The sequence below is a fragment of the Podarcis muralis genome, chromosome 18 (genome assembly GCF_964188315.1).
Source record: "Podarcis muralis chromosome 18, rPodMur119.hap1.1, whole genome shotgun sequence".
Classification (NCBI taxonomy): Eukaryota; Metazoa; Chordata; class Lepidosauria; order Squamata; family Lacertidae; genus Podarcis; species Podarcis muralis.
In genome coordinates, this window is record NC_135672.1 from 1,576,604 (window position 1) to 1,601,426 (window position 24,823).

At 48.7% G+C, this 24,823-nt stretch overlaps 1 protein-coding gene across 4 annotated transcripts in view; it reads left to right on the forward strand.

Annotated features, from left to right (window-relative positions):
• Positions 1-779: 779 nt before the first annotated feature.
• The window catches only part of SHD (Src homology 2 domain containing transforming protein D), a 37,670-nt gene continuing 13,626 nt past the window's right edge, over positions 780-24,823 (forward strand). The window contains exons 1-5 of one of the 4 annotated variants that reach the window (XM_077921754.1): positions 780-1,494; positions 3,056-3,555; positions 14,947-15,076; positions 17,706-17,933; positions 18,030-18,631. In XM_077921754.1, coding sequence (XP_077777880.1) covers positions 3,214-3,555; positions 14,947-15,076; positions 17,706-17,933; positions 18,030-18,616 — 1,287 coding nt within the window. In that variant the 5' untranslated portion in view covers positions 780-1,494; positions 3,056-3,213 and the 3' untranslated portion in view covers positions 18,617-18,631. Of the gene's footprint in view, positions 1,495-3,055; positions 3,556-14,946; positions 15,077-17,705; positions 17,934-18,029; positions 18,632-20,960; positions 21,045-24,823 lie in introns of those variants that run through there. The other 3 variants (XM_028713455.2, XM_028713453.2, XM_028713454.2) reach the window with 3 other exon arrangements.

Genomic DNA, 24,823 nt, shown 5'->3' on the forward strand with positions numbered 1-24,823 from the left:
AAGCGTTTTCTCAAAAAAAAAAAAAAAAAACCACACCAAAAAATACCAGCAACCTGTTACCCCCCCCTTTGAAGCCTGCAATTTCCCAAGAAAGAGAGAAAAATGGGAGGAAAGAGAAAAGATCCCTCCTTTTCTTTTCTTCTTTTCCTTTCATTCCTTTTTCTCTGCTGCTTTGAGATCTGAGCTGCTGCTGTTTACATCCGGTAGCTTTGACTGGACTTGTGTGTGTGTTCGATTAATAATAATAATAATAATAATAATAATAATAATAACAACAACAACAACAACAACAATATATTTAAACACACAAACAAGCGGGAAATATCTCTGAATCATCCCCAGATCTTTCATTTTTTAGCGATATTTTCCAATATAAACCCAAAGCAGCAAGACCCAAAAAGTGAAAAAGAAGTTTGTGTGTGTGTTTTCATCATCATCATTATATTTAGACACACACACACACACACACACACACACACACACACACACACAGCAGGAAGGTTTACTAAGAAAAAGGTAAATGCAGGGTGTGTCTTGGCTTCTTGTTATTTTAGGGCTGGTTGAGGGTGATGCAGAGCATCTCTGCATAACCCCCAGCCGAGGACCCCCCCCCCATCTGGATAATCCCCGGCGGAGTAAGGCTCCCCCCTCCCCTTTAGAAAAAAGGCATCTCGAAATATTGCAACCCCCTGAGCAGCCCCCCCCCCCCCAGAGCAGCTCGCTCAGCCGAAAGTTTCTCCTTCTCCAGACCATCTTTTGCAGATCTCCCTCGGAAAAGGGGGTGGGGGGAGCCGGGAGCCTGCAAAGGGGTTTGGTTGGCTGAGGAGCATTTTTTAATTTCTTTTTCTTCCTCCCTCCTCCCTCCCCATCTTTTCTTCTTTTCCAAAGAAAGATCCCTGCTCTCTCTCTCTCTCTCTCTCTCGCTTTGTGTGTTTTGTTTTGGGCTCTCTTTGCAACAGATCAATGGAAGCGCCACCAGCCACAGAGTAGCAAAATTATGGGATGGCGTGTGCCTTGGCCCGCCTCTCCGCAGAGTGGTGGGACAATGTGGCTTTTGATTTGCAGCAGGAGGGTCTGCCCGGATTAGGAGCGGGCTGGATCCGTCTTCCTTTTCTCCCTCGGTGTTATCTCCCCCCCAAAGAATATTGCTAGCAGGGGACATAAATCAGGAAAGGAAGGTTTTTGTTTGCATTTTATTTTGGGGTGGTGGTGGTATAAAACTAGGAGAGCCGGACAAAGAAGGGGAAAGGAGACGGTCGTTTTGATCTCCTCTACAAATTTATTTTTAAAATAATAAGAATAACTCCTCAACTTTGTGTGACTGGACTTGGAGGAGGTGCCTGGACCCGCAGGAATAGGACTGGCTGGTCCCGGAAGGGGTTTTGGACGAGTTCCTAAATGGTGCGGCGTTTGTTTTCATTTTCGAATTATAAATATGTTTTCACCCCAGAAAATCACCTTTGGCTGAATTTCCCCTCGGATCAAAAGAAACTGGTAAATTGTCTTATTTCTCCCTCTCTTTCCCCCCATTCATTCTGAACAAAGTAAATACTTAAAAATTAAGGCTACAATCCTACAGATCCTTACTTGGGAGTAAACCCCAATTGAAATCCGTGGGACTTGATTCTGAGTAGGTCAGAACGACCTTAGTAAGACCTTCGTATCCTAAACCCATTTTAGGGCTTAAAAAATGGAATTTTGATTAAGGCTACAGTTTACTTGGGAGTAAAAGCCCTGAGTTCAACTGGGCTTACCTCTGAGTAGACGCGTCTAGAATTCTGCCTCGTGAAGAAGGTCCTGCTCAGAGTCTCCCCGTTGAAATTATGGCACGTGCGGGTCTACTCTGAGTATAATCCTAAGACTCTTTGGGGGAGGGAGCTACCTTTTGACCCAAACGAGACTGTCTATGGAGGTGCTCATCAATCTAGCAGGTCTACTCTGAAGTAAGCCGCCCTCAGTTCTAGGAAGCTTGCTACCAGCCTGGTTCTCTTGCATGCTTACTCAGGAGTAAGCCCCAGTGAGCTCACTGGAGTTTCTCTTCTGGTGTGTCCATTACGAACTGTGGTGTTTGGAAGGTTGGTTTGTGTGTGTGTTGTGGCTGGTCTGATATACAGTATTTTCAGTTAGAATCGAATGCATCTCAACGCTCCCCCCCACTTCAAAGCCCCTTCCCCAAATATAAAACTCATTCTTTGGACATTTTTGAGGAGAGGAGAAAAAAAACTTTGGCTGAGACAGGCAGCATAGAGATGTAACTTTATATTTTGCACAGCTTGAGAATGTGGGTCTCTGGGGAGGGGGTGTGGGGGGGTGCCTAGTGATTAATTTCCCAACTAAATAACCATTTAGTGTGTCTCCTCTGCCTCCATTTGGGCACTGATAACTAAAAGCCCAGAGGTGAGATCCATCAGAATCATTTTCCTGTGCAAGAAACCTTGGCTTGAAATGGATAGTGGATCGCAAAACTTCTAGTTCAGAGTGATTTGCATGCATCAGGTTCTGTGTATTTATTTTGGTGATCCTTGCAACAACATGCAGCAGGTCTGATGGTCCTCATATTTCCAAGCCGGAGGTTGAGAGTTTGCTTAAGGCAGGCCAGACCTGGGCAGAGATGAGGTCTGGCACCTGGGCCACATTTTGGAGCACCCCCCCCAGGTTGTCCAGAGTGATTTATGTCAGTCATATCCCCACAGCAACCCAGTGAGGTAGGTCATATTTAGGAGTGGGGGAGGTGGTGAGATAATGACCTGCCCAAATCTGCAATGAACACACAGTCTCCTGATTTGTAGGTCAGCCTCTTAAGCCACTAACCTCAGTTATGCTCCAGATATCTTATTTCCCCCCAGGACAGGAGTAATTCCTCCCTGAGCTGATGGCATGTGGGTTGAGGTTGCTTTCAGCCCCCCCCCCTCCCCGCCCTCACAACACCATCAGACACGCTCGGATTACAGAGAACACAGGATTACAGAAAGCCAGAATGTCTTTTTCAACTGGGCATATTTCAGATTGTAATAACACCAGAATTGCTGCTCTTTTCCTCTCCCATCTCTTAAAGGCAGGTGCAGACAAGGCGGACGACTCCTGATTTGGATTATGAATCACGTTGACCCATGAAGGATTAGCTGGGTGCCGTTTGAGACTCCTTTCTCCTTCCAGGCTTGGCGTCTTCTGCCAAGAGGGATCAGCGGCTTTGTCGTTGGGCAAGGGGGACAAATGGCCAAGTGGTTTAAGGATTACTTGAGTTTTGGGAGCAGGAGGTCTCCCCCACAGCCCCCCAAACCAGATTACACCGAAAGTGAGATCTTGAAAGCCTACCGAGCTCAGAAGAGCTTGGATTTTGAGGATCCCTACGAAGATGGCAACGGGAAACCGGATCCGGACTCAGAAGGGTCCCCAAACAAAGGGGTTGCTGCTGTTGCTGCTGCTGCTGCAGGAATCAGTGTGGAAGGGAAGTATGGCTCCCCCAAGCACAGACTCATCAAAGTGGAAGCTTCTGACCTGAACAGGAGCAAAGCCCTCTTGGCGGCTGAGGATGTGACGCCCCAGCCAGATCAGGTATGTGAAACACAAGGCCCCTTTTGCAAGCAACGCCCCCCCCCCCCCCGATCTGTGCCATTTTGCAGCACGGTTCTTAAATGCAATCTTGCACATCCTAATTTTTGCAAGTCTCTCTCCCTCCCCTCCCCCACCCCGCAAAATACTAAGTTTCTAGTCCTCATAACTACGGATCTGATTGGGTGTAAGAAATGGTGTGTTTATGGGAATGCCAAAGGGTGGACTGAAATCTACAAAGTTAACTTTTCCAATTCAAAGGGTGGCTTTGAAGCATTCATTCAAACACAGACAAGTAATCTTACTTGGTTCCCAGGCATTTGATGATTGGCACTTAACTCTTTCATGTATTGAAGCATTTTTATACCGCCTTCCTTGCAGTTCCCCAAGGTGGTGGTCAATAAAAAAAACCCATAAAACCCCCCCAATAAAAACCTGGGAACTGTAGTTTACCCCAAGCTACAATTCCCAGCACCCTTAACCAGTGTAAAAAAACTCAGATATATAAGCTAGGTTTCAGTAAGGAAATTGAACGTCTAGTTGCCATTTGGGGGCAAGACAACTCTAAAATCTTATTTTTCAAATGATGGACTGACTGTGATTGATTCTCAGTTAAACATCTGGCTAGTGCAGATGACAACCTTGAGCTAGGATAAGAGCTTTGAGAAGAAAACTCACTTTATCCAGTTCACATATCTATTGGCCTATTCCAACCTCTTTTTCTTAATGGTGACACGGACCATTCATAACGCAGGAATATGCTTCACACCTCTGAGCTGGGCGGGGGGGGGGGGGGAGCAAGTGACAACAATGAACCACAATGCTCTTCGCTGCTCCTGCTCAGGCTGCACAGAAAAAGCATTTTGGTTCCTGAAATTCATTCCGATTGTGCAAATAAAATATAATGGATAGAATTCTACAGGATGGGGTTCTAGTGTGTGAAAACAGTCCCGATCCAGGGATCCCCAGATGGGGGAGGGGTCAGGCGCCATCTTCACTTGGTCAGAAGTGGTTGAAAACCAGGTGCAAAATGCACCTGGCGCCTGGCTAATTTCAAACACTGCAAAACTATATTTTCCAGGATCCTTGGATTGTCTGTGTGCAAAGCATCAGTAAAAATCTACTGGGCAATAAAATATGCAGTGGTGACCCAGGGCAAATTAATGATGGATCCTTGTATACATGTACAAGTCAACTTATTTTTTAAACAACAAAAAAGGTATTTTAGGAGATGTGAAAAAGTTATGTCTGTGAAATTTGATTTGCGGCAAGTTATTTAGACGTGCAGGTCAACAACGCAGATGCTCCGGTCATCAAGAGCTGAGGCAGCCAATCTTAGGATGAGCTGTTATGCTGGTGACTTGTTTATGATTCTAGTCCTCAAGGAAAGCTTGAACTGAAAAGGTGGTGTAGCATCGCAGCTGCAAATCAGGAGGAGCTGGGTTCAAATCTTGCTTCTGCCAGGTGCTGTGCTGACCTGCGGTTTATAGCAGATGCAAATGTGAACCTTGAATAGACCACTTTCTGCCAGTCTGGAACCTTTTGCATGCAAAGTGTGCCACTGAGTGATGGCCCTTCCCCTGAAAGTAAGATCCTAGTCCTCATGGCTTTAAACCCAGGGTTGATTTAAACAGGAGCATAGGAAGCTGGTTTATGCCATTGCTTCAAGCGTTCTCTGCAAGCTCTTGGCCTTCACAGGAAGCTACAATTCCTAGCATCCCTTTTGGCTTTGAAGCCACAAAAAGTTCTGTAGGTTTGCAGCTGATTCAAGGTTGAGGCATAAGTGTGTGATAAAAAATCCTGCCATTATCTAGAAATAGGTGGGCCATTTTCCTTTTTGGTTTTTACTTTTTGGAATAGGAAAGATATCTTTGCTCTGCTAATGATTCAGCAGGAGGGAATATGCCATTTCCTTGGGAGATCTTCCTAACTGTGGTTCAAGGGCAGCCAAAAACACTACTGCTGCCAGATGATGCCTCTTAGAATAAGAGAAATGGGATGGGACCCCCCAAGGGTCATCTTGGACAGATGGTCATCTAAGCTCTGCTTTAAAACCTCCAGCAAAGAAAAGTCCACTACCTTCTGACGGTGTCTGTCAACTGTCAAATGGCTCTTACCAGCAGGAAATTCTTCCTAATGTTGAGTTGGAAGCTCTTTCTTTGTCATTTGAATCCATGGTTTCCCCCCCCCCCCGCCCCGAAGAAAAATTGTTCCATCTTCTATGCCAGGGGTTGGCAATTTTTTTCAGCAGGGGGCCGGTCCACTGTCCCTCAAACCTTGTGGGGGGCCGGACTATATTTTTTTTGGGGGGGGGAATGAACGAGGGACAGTGAGCGGCATGCGAAGGGGCTCCTGAGAGGGGCTGCTTTATATGGTGGGGGCTCGAGAGGGGCGCTCAGCCAGCCATGGCTCCTGTGTCTTGCAAGCAGCAGGGATGGTGGCAGAGGAGGGATGATGAGTGGCTTGCAAAAGGGCTCTGGAGAGGGGCTGGCACCAACAAAGCCCAGCCCCCTTCCTCCTCTAGGCAGGGCAGGGATAATCCAGGAGGAGGGAGGGAAGAGGCACCACCACGGGGTGTGGGGGTGGGTGGGGGAATGGCACAACCCGACTGATCAGAATCAGATCCATGCCGAGCCACACGGTGATTCCCGGACCGTCTGCGGGCCAGACCCAGAAGGCAATTGGGCTAGATCTGGCCCCCGGGCCTTAGTTTGCTGACCCATGTTCAGATACTTGAAGATGGCTTGCATGTCACCTCTCAGTTTTCTCTTCCCCACGGCTAAACTTCTATCAAGTCCCCTCTTACTTGCCTTTTCTCATAAATGAATGAATGAATGGAGACTGAATGGCCACAAATGGTCTCTTTCTGTTTCCCCCTTGTCACATGCGGCTGATGAGAGAGTTCCCTCAGCAAGGCTAGATGCCAGATTTTATCATATCAGTCATTCAGATCCATATATATTATTTATTTTGTTATTTGTCACATTTGTGTCCCTCTCTCCTCCCTCCAAGGAGCTTAAGATGGCGGGAATGGCTCTCTTCCTCATTCTATCCTCATGACAACCCTAGACTGGGAGACGGTGACTGTGGCCCAAAGTCGGCCATATGACCAAGTTAGGGGATTTGAACCCAGGTCTCTCCCAGCCTGTCCAGCTCTCTAGCCACTCCTCCCAGCTGGCTCTGTGTGAGATCCTTCCAGAACTCTGCTGGTGCTGCAGGCATGCAATGAGCTTCCTTGCCAGAAATGCAACGAAGTGCCCTTTTCCCTGGTGAAGTCTCTTGACCACGTCCAGTAATCCCAGGAGAGCTGTGTGCATGGCAATGTGTGAGGCAGGGGAAATAGACAATTAAAGCAAAGTTCTGGTTTCTCTCTCTCTTTTCTGCCAAGTGAACATTTTCAGCTAAGCTGCTGTGGGTTTTTTCTTCCTTTCTCTTTTTGAACAGCAGTGATTCACAGGAGGTGTTAATTGCCCTGGAGGGATTTCCTTCACCCCTCCTTATATCTCTCAGATAGGCAGAGGCAGGTGTTTGACAAATAACTTTGCACCCTAGGAAGAAGATCACAGGCTCCTCTTTGTACCTTTCCCCTGTGGACTTTGTGTCCTCATTAGCCTCACTGTCTGCAGCTAATTAAATTTGACTCAGAGTAGACCCATCTAAAGGGCTGTCACAGGAAGATGGAGCAAGCTTATTTTCTGCTGCTCCAGAGGCTGGGGCCCGAACTAAGAGATTCAAAGGACAGGAAAGGAGATTCTGAGCGACCATTCAGAAGGACTTCCTGATGGTGGCAGCCGCCTGACAGTGGAACAGACAACCTTCGGAGGTGGTGGACTCTCCTTTGTTGGAGGTTTTCAGGCAGCGGTTGGGTGGCCATTGGTCATGGATGCTTCCGTTGACATTCCTGCCTTGTGGGGGTTGGAGTAGAGGACTCTCGGGGCATTTTCCAGTTCTATATGTCTATGATTCCATGAGGAGGAAGCACACAAGCAAATTATTATCGTTATTTTAAAAATGTGTATACAGTCCTATACAGTCATACCTCGGGTTACAGACACTAAAGGTTGTGCGTTTTCGGGTTGCGCACCGCGCTGAACCTGGAAGTACCAGAACAGGTTACTTCCAGGTTTTGGTGCTCACACATGCACAGAAGTACTAAATCGTGCTATGCACAGAAGCGCTGAATCACGACCCTTGGGTGCGCAGACGCGGCGCTGCGGATTGCAAACGTGCCTCCCACAGATCTCAGGGTGGTCCACAACATAAAATTACAATATGAAAAACACAAAGTATATAAGGAAAATATGAACCAAAACAAACCAATAATTCCCCCTTCCACATCACATTCAAAAGGGCATTTGTTGTCAATCAGCCAAAGGCGAACCTCCTTTGGGAGATCATTCCACAAATGGGGAGCCATTGTGGAAAAGGCCCTGTTCTCTCCAGACAATTTGTGGAGGAGGCACATGGAAAAGGGCCTCAGAGGATGATGGCAGGGTCAGTTCATATCGGGAGAGGTGGTCCTTGAGATTCAAATCAGCACTTCAAATTGGGCCCGGAAACTAATTGGCAGCCACCGCAGTTGGGCCAGGATTGGCGCCCGCTTTGATCACCTTCTCAAACACCGGCCTTCTTAACTTGCAAGGAACATTACTGGCCCTGCCCTCCACTTTTAATTAAAATGTCAGTGGGGGCCTTGGGCCCTTCACTCACAACAGTTCCTTCATTGGTGATAATGCATATAAATGGCATTGAACCCATTATTGTTAGCAAAGGCAGGCAAGCACATCGTGAGCTGGGGTGGGGAGAGGGGCGGCTAGACCTTCAGGACTGACCTGGAGGCTCCAGTTTTGCCTGGCCCCCTCCAGATAGTGGTGGTCTGAATCTCCACATGATTGAGATTATCATTGTTATCATCATCAAGAAGGATGTATGTGCAGTTTGCAAGCTTCAGCCCAATAGGAACTGGCTGCAAATTATTGCATAGACCTGAGCTTTCCAAACTGTGTGTCACAACACCTTAGTGTGTTGGCTGCAGTGTGTTAGGTGTGTTGCACAAACGCTCCCTGCACTCCTCCTGGGGCTAGAAAGGGGTAGGTTTAACCTCCAGTTTGCTAGTAAAACGGAATTACTGTGTCGTGAAATGATGCACATCTCAAAAGTGTGTGACCAACATGAAAAGTTTGGAAAGCTCTCTGGTGGGGGGAACTCTCTTGTGGGGGTAGGAGGAGTCATAATGAGCCTCCGTCTCTGGAGCTTAGTAGTGGGAGGGAGCACAGGAAAAGAACTGGGCTGGGCTCCAGAGGAGGAGAGGCTTGCAAAGTGTGTGTAGACCTTCCCCCATGACGCCACCAGCAGTCTCCCCAGAGTCCCAGGTTTTGGCCCTGAAATCTCAGGGTCCTGGATGCTCCTGACCTGGCGATTCGAGTCCAAAAGAGAGAGGAGTGAGTTTGCAAGGCCTTCTCTGTCCACGCAGCCTTTCACCTTTTCTAAAGAGGCATGGAGTATTCTGCGAATTCTTACTCTAGAGCAGGGATGGGGAAACTTGTGGCCTTCCAGATGTCTGACTTCTTCCTTCCAGGTGTGTTGGGGCTGATGGGAATTGGGGCTCAGTCTGCCAACATCTGGAGAGTCTCCATACCTGGTCTGCATCCACACCACATGTGGATCCTGGGAACTGTAGTTTACCCCTCCGAGAGCTGCGGTTCCCAGCACCCTTGACAAACCACAGTTCCAGTATTCTTTGGGGGAAACAGGTTGTGCAGGTTTTGGGAAACAACAACACAAAAGCCTGCTGAACCTGTTTCTCTCCCCCCCCCCCCCCGAGACAGGAAGTTGGGTAAGTGCCACAAGACCTTACTTTTCCAGCCCTCTAAGGAAGAAAATCAATCTAGCACCTTTAGGCTGTGATCTACTCTTCTCCCTATGGCAATGGCAGCTCCTATTTTAGAAGCTGTGGTGTAGCAAGGACTGCAGCGTTTAGCTGATTAATTTAACTGGTTCAAAATCTATTGATCAGTTTTTAAAAGGCGCTCCAATGAACCTGGCAGCAGTGTTTGTTTTCTAAAACTTCTTTTTATTGTCTTTTCTATTTGTAAATAATTTTAACACAAAGGCAATTCACATAATCCGGCAGCCCCAAAAGCAAACATTATATAAGATGAAATGTGGACAGTAAGAAAAAGAAAATAAAAGAGCCCAATACATTTTGGGGGAAAGGAGGGAGCAAAATCTACAGCAGAGACAGGAAGGTTAAGTCCTTACAAATCCAGGGATGTCGGATGCCTCGCTCCTTAGGAAAGGGATCGAAAATAAAACTGCCAATATCGTAATTCCCTTAATACAAATCTGTGGCGCTGCTGCATTTGGAATACTGTGTCTTCAGTTCTGGCATTTGCTCCTCAAAAAAGAGATTGCAGAGCTGGAAAAGGTTCAGAAAAGGGCGGCCAGAATGATTTGGGGGGGGGGAGTGACTCCCCAGTGAGAAGAGGGGGCAACACTGGGGCCTTTTCGGTTTGGAAAAGAGGTGAGGAAGGAGGGGCCGAAAGAGGCAGGTAAAATCATTCAGGGCATCATGAAGGTGAATAAAGAGGCATTTCTCTCCCTTTCTTATCCTACTAGCACCCAGCGGGGTCATGCAGTGAAGTTTCAGGGCAAAATGACTTCTTTACCCAGTGCACAGACAGACGGTAGGATTCTCTTCCGCAAGATATACGGCCACCAGCCTGGATGGCTTTGAAAGGGGCTTAAGACAAATTCTTGGAGGAGAAAGCGAGTGATGGACAGGTAGTACCTCTAGTGCCAGGACGCGGATGACGCTGTGGTCTAAACCACTGAGGCTCATGGGCTTGCTGATCGGAAGGTGGGCGGTTCGAATCCCTGCGATGGGGTGAGCTCTCCTTGCTCTGCCCCAGCTCCTGCCAACATAGCAGTTTAAAAGCACGCCAGTGCAAGGAGATAAATAGGTACCACTGCGGTGGGAAGGTAAACGGCGTTTCCATGCTCTCTGGCACTCGTTGCGGTCCTCCGTGCGCCAGACGTGGTTTGGTCATGCTGGCCACATGACCCAGAAAGCTGTCTGTGGACAAATGGCAGCTCCCTTGGCCTGAAGCGAGATGAGCGCCGCAACCCCAGAGTCGCCTTTGACTGGACTTAACTGTCCAGGAGTCTTTTACCTTTACCTTTTTACCAGTGTGGTATAGTGGTTAAGAGCGGTAGTCTCGTAATCTGGTGAACCGGGTTTGCGTCTCCGCTCCTCCACCTGCAGCTGCTGGGTGACCTTGGGCTAGTCACACTTCTCTGAAGTCTCTCAGCCCCACTCACCCCACAGAGTGTTTGTTGTGGGGGAGGAAGGGAAAGGAGAATGTTAGCCGCTTGGAGACTCCTTCAGGTAGTGATAAAGCGGGATATCAAATCCAAACTCCTCCTCTTCTTCTTCTTCTTCTTCTTCTTCTTCTTCTTCTTCTTCTTCTTCTTCTTCTTCTTCTTCTTACCTCTAATGTCAGAGGTCACATACATCTCTCAAGACCAGTGGATGGAGACCATGAGTGGGAGGGGCTGGGGGTGGGAGAAGGGGATCAGCAGCTACTGGCCATAGTGACTGAGCTCTCCCTCTGCAGTCAGAAGCAGCAACAGTTCTGAATCCCAGTGGCTGGAAACTGCAGGAGGGGAGAGCGTTGCTCTCACGCTTCGTTCCTGCATGAGGACTCTGGCTGGCCCCAGATGGGCCATTGCCCTAACCCAGCAGGCTCTTGTCTTTCTATGTCCCTACTTGACACTCATGCTTTGCTTATGAGTTTCTCAAAGGCCACTGGCAGAAATGAGGTGCTGCCCTAGACAGGCTCCTCTTATCTCCCTAGGGAGGGTTACCAGGTTGACAAGCCCACTCCTAGCAGCAGGTGCAGGGCCTGAATTTCCAGGTGGACGAGAATGCTTTTTTTAAAAGGTATCAAGAAGACTGCATGATGCTGCAGCTTATTTCATAGACCCTCGGGGGCGTCCCCTCCCCCTCCCTGCTCCTCTCCTCGCCCAATTAACCTCCGTCTCCAAGGCTTAGTGGTTGGAGGGCACGCAGAGGAAGAAAAAATAGCTGGGCTGGGCTCAAAAGGAAGAGGCCATTATGGGTGTGCATTCGTTCGTTATGGGTGTGACATCACCAGACTCTGGTTTGGGCCCTGAAAGCTCAGATTCTGGTATGCTTCTGAAATGGAAAGGCTATTCTTAGGTTCTTTTAGAAGGCACACGTCACACTTTCCCACTCCCATGGGATGGTGGTCCTCTTCCCAGATGCTGTCTGTTGTGACTGGGGTGTGCATTGTCTAAAACTAAAGGTCTCCTTCAGAATATTGTTTTATTTATGCCATGGTGACCTAAACAATAACTAAATCATTTGACAATCATCGGACGATGACGATTCCTGGCAAATCTCCTTAAGGTCAGTGCGGGACCAAATCTTTGAACACCTTGCCTGCCTGCCTGCCAAACGTGTCTTGCCCCTTGAATATCGCTTTGGGAAATGCCAAAGCTCAGTGGCACAGCTTGTGTTTTGCACACATTCCCCCCCATCAACCCCCATGCATCAACCCCCCCCCCCAATCTCCAAACGGGGAATGTCCCTGCCTGAATCCCTGGAGAGTCGCTGCCGGTGAGCGTAGACGAGACTGAGCAAGACAGACCAATGGTCTGACTCAGTATCAGGCAGGATCTAATGTTCCTATGTTTGCTCCGGGGCTCTCACAGGGAGAAGTGAGTGGCAAAGGATAACCCCTGTCATTTTGCAGTCCAAACATTGCACATCATGCTCTGTGGCAGGCATGGAGGGGATGTTTCCCTTCTCCCCTCCCCACCATTCTCCCGTCAGTCGAGCACCTTTCTGCGCCACTCAATTGGCACGCACGAAAGGGTAGGAACAGGGTAATTGCTTTGAGGAGAGGCTGAGAGCTTATTTCCATACGCCTGTCTCATTTGCTTCCCTGCTGCTTCTCAAAACATTACCTCTCTGCGGGCTGTTTGAGCGCATCTAATGCAGTGGTGGGGACAACAGCAATTAGGACAAAAGGAGAAGAGTGCATCATCGTTGCAGGAGGGGGAGAGAGGGGGGGAGCCCTCCAGGGGGAAGGAGAAGGAGAAGGAGAAGGAGCAACCCTGTTATTCATCTATAAAGCCAAACTGGCTGCACTCAAGGGCATGAGAAGAGCCGTGCTGGATCAGGCCCATTGGGTGGCAGCATTCCGTTCTCACAGTGACCAATGCGCAAACGGGAGCTGAGCACAACCGCCACTGTCCCCAGTAACTGTGGGGAGATCCTGCCCAATGCCATGTTTGCCACAAGCGTGGCTGTAGGGCAAACCACTCGCCACCAACAGCATAACACAGGAAGGGCTCCTGTCCTTGCAGTGGCCGACTAGATGGCTTTGGGAAGCCCGCAAGCAGGACCCGGGTGCAAGAGCACTTGGCGACGGCCCTGTCTGCCATGAATTTATCCAGTTCTTTTTCAAAGGCACCGAAGATCATGGCCACCGCTGCCTCCTGTGGGAGTGAGTTCCATAGATTAACGGTGCTGCGTGAAGATGTCCTTCCTGTTGTCTGTCCTGAATCTTCCTCCATGCAGTTTCGTTGGATGTCCAGGAGTTCTCGTGTTATGAGAGACACAGAACCGCCCAGTATATAAATTCAGTAAATAATAAATAGAAACGTTTATTTATCCACTTTTTCCATGCCATGCCTAATTTTATAAACTTACACTTATAGAAGTGTAGAGTTGGAATGCAGGAATCCTAGCTGAAGAATCCCTGGGCCCCCACCCCTGCTTAGAAGCCTCCAGTGGGAGACTTCCGGGGTGGCGCCATTGGTAATGGCGGACTCCCTCTAATCTGGAGGGACTAGCTCCATGCGAAACTGGTCTTTTCCGCTACGGCGAAGCGGGGACCCTTTCAAAAATCACAGGCGGATGAAGCCTGTGACCATGGGACTTGGCGGGCACCCTTAGCATCCCCCCCAACCCGCAAAGGAACCCACTAACCAAATGGCTCAGAAATTCCTTTCCAAATGGCTCAGAAATTCCTTTCTTGTGATGTCATAGAATCATAGAATCATAGAGTTGGAAGAGACCACAAGGGCCATCGAGTCCAACCCCCTGCCAAGCAGGAAACACCATCAGAGCACTCCTGACATATGGTTGTCAAGCCTCTGCTTAAAGACCTCCAAAGAAGGAGACTCCACCACACTCCTTGGCAGCAAATTCCACTGTCGAACAGCTCTTACTGTCAGGAAGTTCTTCCTAATGTTTAGGTGGAATCTTCTTTCTTGTAGTTTGGATCCATTGCTCCGTGTCCGCTTCTCTGGAGCAGCAGAAAACAACCTTTCTCCCTCCTCTATGTGACATCCTTTTATATATTTGAACATGGCTATCATATCCCCCCTTAACCTCCTCTTCTCCAGGCTAAACATGCCCAGCTCCCTTAGCCGTTCCTCATAAGGCATCGTTTCCAGGCCTTTGACCATTTTGGTTGCCCTCCTCTGGACACGTTCCAGTTTGTCAGTGTCCTTCTTGAACTGTGGTGCCCAGAACTGGACACAGTACTCCAGGTGAGGTCTGACCAGAGCAGAATACAGTGCCACTATTACTTCCCTTGATCTAGATGCTATACTCCTATTGATGAGGCCCAGAATTGCATTGGCTTTTTTAGCTGCCGCGTCACACTGTTGGCTCATGTCAAGTTTGTGGTCAACCAAGACTCCTAGATCCTTTTCACATGTACTGCTCTCAAGCCAGGTGTCCCCCATCTTGTATTTGTGCCTCTCATTTTTTTTGCCCAAGTGCAATACTTTACATTTCTCCCTGTTAAAGTTCATCTTGTTTGTTTTGGCCCAGTTCTCTAATCTGTCAAGGTCGTTTTGAAGTGTGATCCTGTCCTCTGGGGTGTTAGCCACCCCTCCCAGTTTGGTGTCATCTGCAAATCTGATCAGGATGCCCTTGAGTCCATCATCCAAGTCGTTGATAAAGATGTTGAATAAGACCGGGCCCAAGACAGAACCCTGTGGCACCCCACTAGTCACTCTTCTGAATCTGTTGGTTCGAGACCAGCCCTCCAGAGCTGCAGAAGCTTGAGGTGTGTGTAGAAACCAGCCTATGGTACAAAAGCAAGATTTACATTTGTTCCTCCCCCCACTTTTTGCACCTGGACCTTCCCTCGCACCGGAGGTTGCCCCTTGGGTTGAAGAGGGGGTTGCACTGATTGGCCAGTGCCTGTGAAGTGGCCTCCTATGCCACCTCCCACGTCAGCAGCATTTTGCAAACTTTCTTTTGGTGAGGAGGTTACAAGACCAAAGAAAGGTTGGGAACCTTTGGTCTAAGAAACCAGGTGGTCTGTGCCATCCATGTTTCCTTCTCCGTAGGCCCCTGGGGAGAGTGAATACTCTGATCCCTTTGACGCCCACCGGGAGCCAAAAGAGGAGGAGGAGGAGGAGGCCGAGTCTGAGAACAACGGCTACATGGAACCTTACGATGCTCAGAAGGTGGTTGTTGGTGAGTCATTTACGCTGCAGTGCTGGGCCCCCTTTCCCGGAAGGAAGCCCCAGTGGAACCAGTGGGAGTCATTCCCAGGGCTGCCAGAGCTTCAGGGCTGACTGATGTCTCCAGGTTTGCAGAGGGAGGGTTTAATTTCCAGGTGAACAAGAGCACCTTTAAGATGATGGTGATGTGCATGGTGGTCGTGCGAGGAGCTTGCAAGCTTCAGCCCGGCTGCAGACTATCTGGGGCACCTGCCACCCCCCCCCTTCTCCTCCATCTCAAGGGCTTAGTGGTGGGAGGGAGTGCAGAGGAAGAAAAAGAACTGGAGGAGAAGTGCCATCGACTAGTTGGACACAGGAGTAGTGGGAGAAACCAGCTGGGGAACCCCCAGAGCCCAGGGACTGGTGGTGGGATGATGATGAGTGGTCAGAGGGAGAAAACCCCAGGAGGTGTCAGAAACTGAAGAGGTCACAGGGCTCAGTCAGCAGAGAGAGTCTTTGGCACAGAGAGGCCAAGTAGCAGAGGTGAGTCTGGCTGTTGCACAGTCTCCATTCTGCTGGGACAAGCTCCTCTCCCCACCAACTCCCAGAACCAGGAGAGACATAAACAGGGGGGAGCAGTGGCAGGCGGCAGGCGGGGGCCACTTTCAATAGCTTGGGGAAAGCCCTGGAGAGAAGGGGACTTAGGCAGCTGTGGGGGCTGTCATCTCTGCAACTGCTTCATGGGGGCAAGACCTGCTGGGGATTAGTTGCTGACACTCCTGTGCAGATCCTGCTAATAAAGTGTTAGCTCCCGCTTGCACAGTGTGATTTCCTGCTGGCCTGCTCCTGACAAGAAGGTTATGAGAGTGCACACTTATGGTGTGGGGCCTGCCTCACGTGGAATCTCAGGGTCTGGGAGATGGCTCCGAATTAGACTCTCTGGGGAAAGTGTGGGAGGTGTCTGCCCTCCTCCTCTCTCCCAATTTACCTCTGTCTCCAGGGCTCCAGGGCAGAAGAAGTGCAGAGGAAGCGTCACCAGGAACTGCCCCATTATACCACCCCAGGCCACCCCTAGGCCTCAAGTTAGGTTCCGCAATGCTCCTGACCTGCCAGCCCTGGTGTCAGGAGCTGGAGGCAGGCCTGGGTCAGCAATAAAACAACAAAGTACCCAATGCCAGAGAAGTCAACTCTTCATTCAAAGAAACAAAACAGTTCAGTAGGGCTGCCATATGTCCAGACTTTACTGAGATTTCAAAAACCATGGTTTTTTGTAAAAAAAACAACAACCTAAAACTCAGCAACTTTTGGGGTGCCCTGGTTTTTACTTTTTGAAATATGGCAACCCTAAGTTCAGTCCCAGTAGGTCTTGCCCCAATGAAGCAGTTGCGAGGACTCCCCATCTCCCTACCACTCTTTAAGTGTCCTCCTTCCCCAGCAGCCTAAGACTCCGTCATCTTGTCTCTCATTGCTCTGCCCTCTTCATATGTCTTCATGTTCTGGGAGATGAGGGGGGAGGGGAAGCTGGATACAGCAGAAGACCCCCTGATTTCTTCAGCAGCCGGACTCACCTCTGCCTCCTGGCCTCTCCTGCTTCAGCTTCTGCCTCTGATTCTGGACTGCTCTCTGCCACCGATTCTCCCCGCTCACTAAGGCCTGTTGCCTCTTCAGCTTCCACCACCTCCTCTTCCAAGTTTTCTCCCTCTGACCACCCATCATTGTGCCACCACCAGTCCCTGTGCTCTGAGCAGTCTTCCCTTGGGGTGTCCCCAGCTGGTTCCTCCCGCCATTCCTCTGCATCCAGGCCATCCATGATGCCTAGTTGTTCCTGAGCAGACATGCAGAGTGTTGTACTGTTAATGCGAGGGGGAGAAGACCACCCATAGCCAGCCGTGGAGGATGTGGTTCATGGTACTTGGTTTGGAAAGCATGGGGCTGGGACAGGATCTGCCTTAAGCAGGTTGATGTACTTGCTGCTCTTGTGTAGGAGTGGGGGATGTGACCTCCATTGCCCAGCTGGCCAATGCAAGTTCCTAGTCCTCATTGGAAAGAACCTTGAGATAGTGAGGGGGTTACAGAAACAGAAAGCTCAGGAGCAAGAGGAATATCATCATCATCATCCTATTTGAAAAGAGAATTTAAAAAGCTGGCAACTTCTTGCAGAGGAGTCCATCCACCATGTGAGGATGGACATGGCTGGCGAGGGAGGTGAGAATAGGGGGGGGGGGGAAATACCCCTCCCTCAAATTACATTATTGGCTTGTTTAGCTGGGATCAAAAATAAATGTAGTTGCGTGGAACAGTTTTAGGGCTGTGTGCACCTTGATCAAAAATCAATGGACCCATGTTGGTCATGTGCATTCATTTCAGTGGGTCTACTCTGAGCATGATGCAGTTGGAAATATAGAATAGTGGACTTGAAAGGGACCACGAGGGTCATCTAGTCCAACCCCTGAAGCAATGCAGGAATCTTTTGTCCCGTCTTGCTATTATTGGGTTGTAGGCAACGAAGTTCTACTCAGAGTAAACCCATTGAAGTGAATGGACCCACATTAGTCATGTCAACCATGCATCTCAATGGATCTACTCTGAGCAGGACTTGGCTGACTGCCATTTTATTGTGGTTGTTTCCATTCTCGTTGAATCCTGTGCGTCTCGGCTTCCAGATTTCCAGCGGAAAAGCGACCGGGATGAGCAAAGGGTGAAGAAATCCCGGATTGGGCTGCAGCTGTACGACACCCCCTATGAGGAGAAGGAGCCCGAGGCTGACCCGGAGGGCAGGCCCCCCAGCAAGCCCCGAGAGAGCCGGCTGCCCCAGGACGACGAGAGGCCGGCCGACGAGTATGACCAGCCATGGGAGTGGAAGAAGAACCACATCTCTCGGGCCTTCGCAGGTGAGAGAGAGCACACCCTCCAACCTCCCTCACGGGGAAATAGGGGCATTCCCCCCCCCACAAATAGCCCTCCTTTTCCGTCTCCCTCCTCCGCAGAGCATTTCCTACCAGAAGAATGGCAAGAGCCATTTCACCCACGGGACACAGCGCACACACATCCTGAGGCGGTGCTTCGTCCTGATTTTATTTTTATTCTTTACAGATTTACAAAAAGAAAAACGCATACCAATAAATGCATTTTAGAAAGAGGCAAGATTAGACGCTTTATTATGGTTTTATATATGTTGGAGGTTGCTCAGAGTGGCTGGGGCACAGATGGGTGGGGTACAAATAATAACATTCCTATCACAGTCATACCTCTTGTTACATTCGGTTCAGGTTATGTTCTTTTGGGATACATCCTGCGGCGACCCAGAAGTAGCGGAATGGGTTACTTCTGTGTTTTGTCGCTCACGCATGCGCAGATGCTCAAAATGGCGTCACGCGCATGCGCAGAAGTGGTGAATCACAACTCGCACATGCACAGACGCAGGTTGCGTTCTGCTCATGTTGCAAACAGGGCTCTGGAACGGATCCCGTTTGCATCCAGAGGTACCACTGTATTCTTAAAAAACCAAGGTTCCTTGCACTCCGTTCTGCTCCCCCTTTACTCCTCCTCACCACTCTCCAGCAGCCCCTACTAGCTGTCCAAAGGGGGAAGCTGGTCATGGAACCATGGAGGGGGGGCGTGGAGAGGCAACAAGATGCTCCCACACAGTCACACACACACACCCCATCACTTGGGAGAAGCATCGGCTCATCCTCCTCCCTAAACAGCAGCAGGTTTCCCTAAGAGAAATCAGGACCCTTGGAGAGCCCAACTCACAAGTATTGCTGAGCAGACCCAATCCGCCTCCAGCAGGTTTCCCTAAGAGAAGGGGAGCCAGAGGGGTGGAAGCAGGGCTGGATTTACGTACAAGCTAAACAAGCTCTAACTTAGGGCCCCGCTCTCTTGGGGGGCCCAAAAAACGTAAAGGGGGAAAAACTGGGTGTACATTTCCAAAATATAAGATAAAAAACAAATAAAATAAAACCTACATGCAGTGTGTTGTGTTGTGTAGGTTCTTATGATGCAAGTCATGGGCCCCGCCTGCTCCCTCAAATATCCCTGCTTTGCTCCTTTCTATATATAGGGTGCCTACATTCTGCGTGAACTAGTTGCAGGGCAGCATGCGCAAATGGCTTGAGATACCTATCAGGTCCATCAGTGACCATATAGCATATATTCAACACACAAAAAACAGTGACAGTTTGTTGTTGACAAAGGACAGCTGGACATATCAAGGGCCCCATTACCTTCGGGAGCTGAGGGCCTCATCAAACCTAAATCTGGCCCTTGGTGGAAGGGATGTAAATGGGGCCTCCCTATGTGCAGAATTCAACTTCCTGAGAATCCCATTTCTTCTTCTCTTTTTAAAGGCAAATTCCTAGCCATTATTCTAGATTCAGGTAGGAAGCCACGTTGGTCTGAGGCAGTCAAAGTAAATAAAAAAATTGTCCAGTAGCACCTTAGAGACCAACTAAGTTTGTTCTGGGTACAAGCTTTCGTGTGCATGCACTTCCTTAGTTGGTCTCTGGTGCTACCGGACATTTTATTTATTTATTCCTAGCCATTATAATTAATAGCGGTTGTCTCCCCAGCGAAGTCCTCCTCAGAGTAGACTCTGACTCCAGGTTTTTTGAGCTCCTCAGCCAATTTTCGCTGTCTTTTGGAAGCATCTTTGAGCCAGGAGATAGGGCCAACATTTTCTGTTGAATCCATTCCTTGAAATTCTTCCTCGTTCTTTGTCTTCCTTGCTCTTTTATTTTTGCCACCAGCTTCTTCCCAACTCCCAAGCCTCCCATTCCTGGGTCTTCTTTCAGGGGCAGAAATTTTGGGAGAAAAGGGAAAAATATGCTTTTTTTAAAGCACGCTTTAGAAATCAAATGTCACTTTGTTCCCTTTGGAACATAAAATGCATTGTGTATAACTGGGCTTAGCTTTTAAATTGTCACATTTGGCGTATAAAAATACAGATTAGTCAGTCAATTATTACAAACGTAAATTGCATTCTAAAAGTTTTAAAACTTTTGTTATGAATGGAGCTCCAAGTTGCTGAACTGTAAGGAACTTCTTTGGCTTTTGTTTTGTTTTGCCAGCTTGAGAGGAACAGGTTTTAAAAAAAATGAAAACAAGATAATCCATCAATATTATAGCTTTAAAAAGAACATTATTATATATTTTAAAAATATTATGTATCCTCCAGTCCTCTGCAGTGTCAAGCAGAAATAAAGCACTTATCTCATTAAAAAGAGCTGAGGAAACAGCGGGGGCAAGACTCAGAGAATGGCTGTTGTGAAGGGAGGGGGCTGAGGGGGCAATTGCCCGTCTCCCCTTGTCTCTCCGTCATTAGATCTTTTCTTTTTTATCATGTCTGTTTTGTCTCTTTCCTCCCTTCCTCTTTCTCATCTCAACACTCTTCTCTCCCTCCTCACCATGTTTTACTGCTCCTCTTCCTTCTCCTCCTGCTTTATTTTCTCCCCTTTCCTCCAAATTTCTCCTCCTGTCTCCATGAATTCCCCTGCTCCTTCTTTTCCCCTGTTATCATGTTCTTCCATTTCTTCTCCTCTCTCCTCTTCCCCCTTATGCTCCTCACCCCATCATTTCTCCCCTCTCCTCCTTTCCTTCTTGCATTCCTTTCCTCTTCTCCCTTCTCCTGGTCTTCTCTCCTTCCCCTTCTCTCTTGCCATGCTGCTCCTCCCCCTCCTCCTCCTCCTCCTTCTTCCTCCTCCTCCTCCTCCTCTTCTCTGTCTGCTCACTTGCACTCCTCCCTTTCTATCCCCTTCCTCTCCTTCTCCCTTCCCATCATCTCTCCTCCCTTCTTCGCCTGGCCTTCCTCCCGACCACCTCCCTTCTCTCTCTCTCTCTCTCTCTCTCTCTCTCTCTCTCTCTCTCTCTCTCTCCCTCTCCCTCTCTCCTCTCCTCCATGATGCCCTCTCCCATTGCAGTAGACATTAAGGAGAATAAAGTCTTGCCCTGGCCACCTCCGGTAGGACAACTCACGGGCACAGAGGAATCCCTAGATCCAGAAGGTGACCGTCTTTTTTTAACCTCTTACCCACCTCAGCCTCTCTCCCCTGGGTTGGAAACATCTCTTCCCCTGCACACCTCTCTTGCCTTCTCTGGCTGGCGCTGTGTTTATTTTTGGCTCCAGCTTAGAGTGGCACTGGGGTTGCTGTCTGTTACATAGACAGAAGATTCCACGGGGCAGGCAAATGTTCAACGGGTGCAGCTTCCCCAGCAGACAAGCTGCACCTGCTGAATTTCTGCCTTCCACTCACATATGAAAAGGCATGGAGCCTTCACCTGCGAAAAGGGTGTTGGCAACAGGGACAGGGCGCCCCTGGCTGGCTTGGAGCTGCCTTCTCACAAGGGGACTGAAAAGTCTGCATGAGATTTGGCCCCTGGAAAACTCCAGCATTTGCTTCTCTGGGTCCCTCCAGACAGTGCGCTTATTGCACATTCAAGATGATTTGTGCTCCTGATGCTCCCCCCCCCCCACTTCCAGACCGGTTTGTGCCTGGAAGGTTTTGGGGCAGCCCCACGGCTTTGTCTCCAGTCAGTGCATCCTCCTGAAATCCCATAACTTTTCACACTACAAATCCTCTGCTTTCTTTCTCCTTTTTTGCCCCACTCTTGTTGCACTGGGGAAGCATCACAGAACAACAACGGACGCAGAATAAACCCGTCACTCCTGCAGTATTTCTGGCTTATTTATTTTATAAGATTGCATTTCTGACCCACTTTCTTTCCCCCAAAGGAGGTCAAAGTGGGGCACGTGGTTCTCTTCCTCATTTAATCCTCACAGCAACCCTGTGAGGTGGTTACAGATAGGTAGCCGTGTTGGTCTGCCATAGTCAAAACAAAAAAAATTCCTTCCAGTAGCACCTTAAAGACCAACTAAGTTAGTTCTTGGTATGAGCTTTCGTGTGCATGCACACTTCTTCAGATACACACATACACACAGATACGCTGTGAGGTGGGTTAGGCTGAGAGGCAGGGATTGGCCCCCAATGAGCTTAATGGCGGAGGGGGGATTTGAACCCTGGTCTCTCCCAGGCCCTAGTCTGACATTCTCACCACTAGGCCACACTGGCTCCTATGAGACAAGAACATGCCACAGAATACACCTGTCCTCCTGGAGGTATTCTTAAAGGCCCTAGTCCCTATGGTTCCAGAGGGGGGTGCCCAATGAATGCCCCCCTCCTCGCTTTTCTGTATTCTGTGTCTGTTTCCTCGTCTCCAGGGTCTTCCCTCTTGTTCTTCCTCTTCTGATTCCTCTCTCTTCCATCCCTCTTCCCTGCTGTTCCTGCGCTTGCCACATTCATGACAGCTGGTTTGCACATGGATGTGTGGCGTGTCCCATGTGCAACTGGCCCCCCCACCTGCATTTTCCACATCCTGTCACAAGCCCACCCCAAGATTAACCTTGTGAAGAAGGTCAGGCTCTGTATTAATTCAAAAAAAATGACCGAAGGATTAAAAACAGTGATAAATTAGGGTTATTCTTCTTCTATTATAATTTTTATTCCGCCTTTTCCTCAGATTGGGACTCAAGGCCGCTTACACAAAATGACGCAGATAAAATGGAAGTGACACCATTCCAGGTGCCACACAATCCCTGTTCTGCATTTGTAAGAGCTCCACCATTGCGGGTGGCAGGGCCTGCCCTTTGGAACTCCCTGCCCATTGAGATCAAGCGGGTGCCTTCTAAAAACAAACACGCCTTCCCAGTGAAGACAAACCCCTAAGTGACGCTTAGAAAGTTAATCATAGAATCATAGAATCATAGAATCATAGAGTTGGAAGAGACCACAAGGGCCATCGAGTCCAACCCCCTGCCAAGCAGGAAACACCATCAGAGCACTCCTGACATATGGTTGTCAAGCCTCTGCTTAAAGACCTCCAAAGAAGGAGACTCCACCACACTCCTTGGCAGCAAATTCCACTGTCGAACAGCTCTTACTGTCAGGAAGTTCTTCCTAATGTTTAGGTGGAATCTTCTTTCTTGTAGTTTGGATCCATTGCTCCGTGTCCGCTTCTCTGGAGCAGCAGAAAACAGCCTTTCTCCCTCCTCTATGTGACATCCTTTTATATATTTGAACATGGCTATCATATCACCCCTTAACCTCCTCTTCTCCAGGCTAAACATGCCCAGCTCCCTTAGCCGTTCCTCATAAGGCATCATTTCCAGGCCTTTGACCATTTTGGTTGCCCTCCTCTGGACACGTTCCAGTTTGTCAGTGTCCTTCTTGAACTGTGGTGCCCAGAACTGGACACAGTACTCCAGGTGAGGTCTGACCAGAGCAGAATACAGTGGCACTATTACTTCCCTTGATCTAGATGCTATACTCCTATTGATGAGGCCCAGAATTGCATTGGCTTTTTTAGCTGCCGCGTCACACTGTTGGCTCATGTCAAGTTTGTGGTCAACCAAGACTCCTAGATCCTTTTCACATGTACTGCTCTCAAGCCAGGTGTCCCCCATCTTGTATTTGTGCCTCTCATTTTTTTTGCCCAAGTGCAATACTTTACATTTCTCCCTGTTAAAATTCATCTTGTTTGTTTTGGCCCAGTTCTCTAACGTGTCAAGGTCGTTTTGAAGTGTGATCCTGTCCTCTGGGGTGTTAGCCACCCCTCCCAGTTTGGTGTCATCTGCAAATTTGATCAGGATGCCCTTGAGTCCATCATCCAAGTCGTTGATAAAGATGTTGAATAAGACCGGGCCCAAGACAGAACCCTGTGGCACCCCACTAGTCACTCTTCTCCAGGATGAAGAGGAACCATTGATGAGCACCCTTTGGGTTCGGTCAGTCAGCCAGTTACAAATCCACTGAGTGGTAGCATAGTCAAGACCGCATTTTACCAGCTTCTTTACAAGAATATCATGGGGCACCTTGTCAAATGCCTTGCTGAAATCAAGGTAGACTACATCCACTGCGTTCCCTTCATCTACCAGGCTTGTAATTCTGTCAAAAAATGAGATCAGGTTAGTCTGACATGACTTATTTTTCAGAAATCCATGCTGACTATTGGTGATCACAGCATTCCTTTCTAGGTGCTCACAGACTGTTTGCTTAATGATCTGCTCCAGAATCTTCCCTGGTATTGATGTCAGACTGACTGGGCGGTAATTATTTGGGTCCTCTCTTTTCCCCTTTTTGAAAATAGGGACAACATTTGCCCTCCTCCAGTCTGCCGGGACTTCGCCTGTTCTCCAGGAATTCTCAAAGATGACTGCCAGTGGTTCTGAAATCACATCTGCCAGTTCTTTTAATACTCTTGGATGCAGTTCATCTGGCCCTGGAGACTTGAATACATCTAGACTAGCCAAGTATTCTTGTACTATCTCCTTAGTTATTCTGGGCTGTGTTTCCTCTGCTGAATCATTTGCTCCAAATTCTTCAGGTCGGGCATTGTTTTCTTTATCGGAGAAGACTGAGGCAAAGAAGGCATTGAGGAGTTCAGCCCTTTCTGTGTCCCCTGTTTGCATTTCACCATCTTCTCCTCTGAGTGACCCCACGGTTTCTTTGTTCTTCCTTTTGCTACGAACATACCCATAAAAGCCTTTTTTGTTGCTTTTAACCTCTCTAGCAAGCCTGAGTTCATTTTGTGCTTTAGCTTTTCTGACTTTGTGTCTACACGTGCTGGCTATTTGTTTGAATTCCTCTTTGGTGGTTTCCCCCCTTTTCCATTTTTTGTACACATCCTTTTTTAATCTTAACTCAGTTAAAAGTTCTTTAGATAGCCACCCTGGCTTCTTTAGGCACCTTCCATGTTTCCGTCTCATTGGTATTGCCTGAAGTTGTGC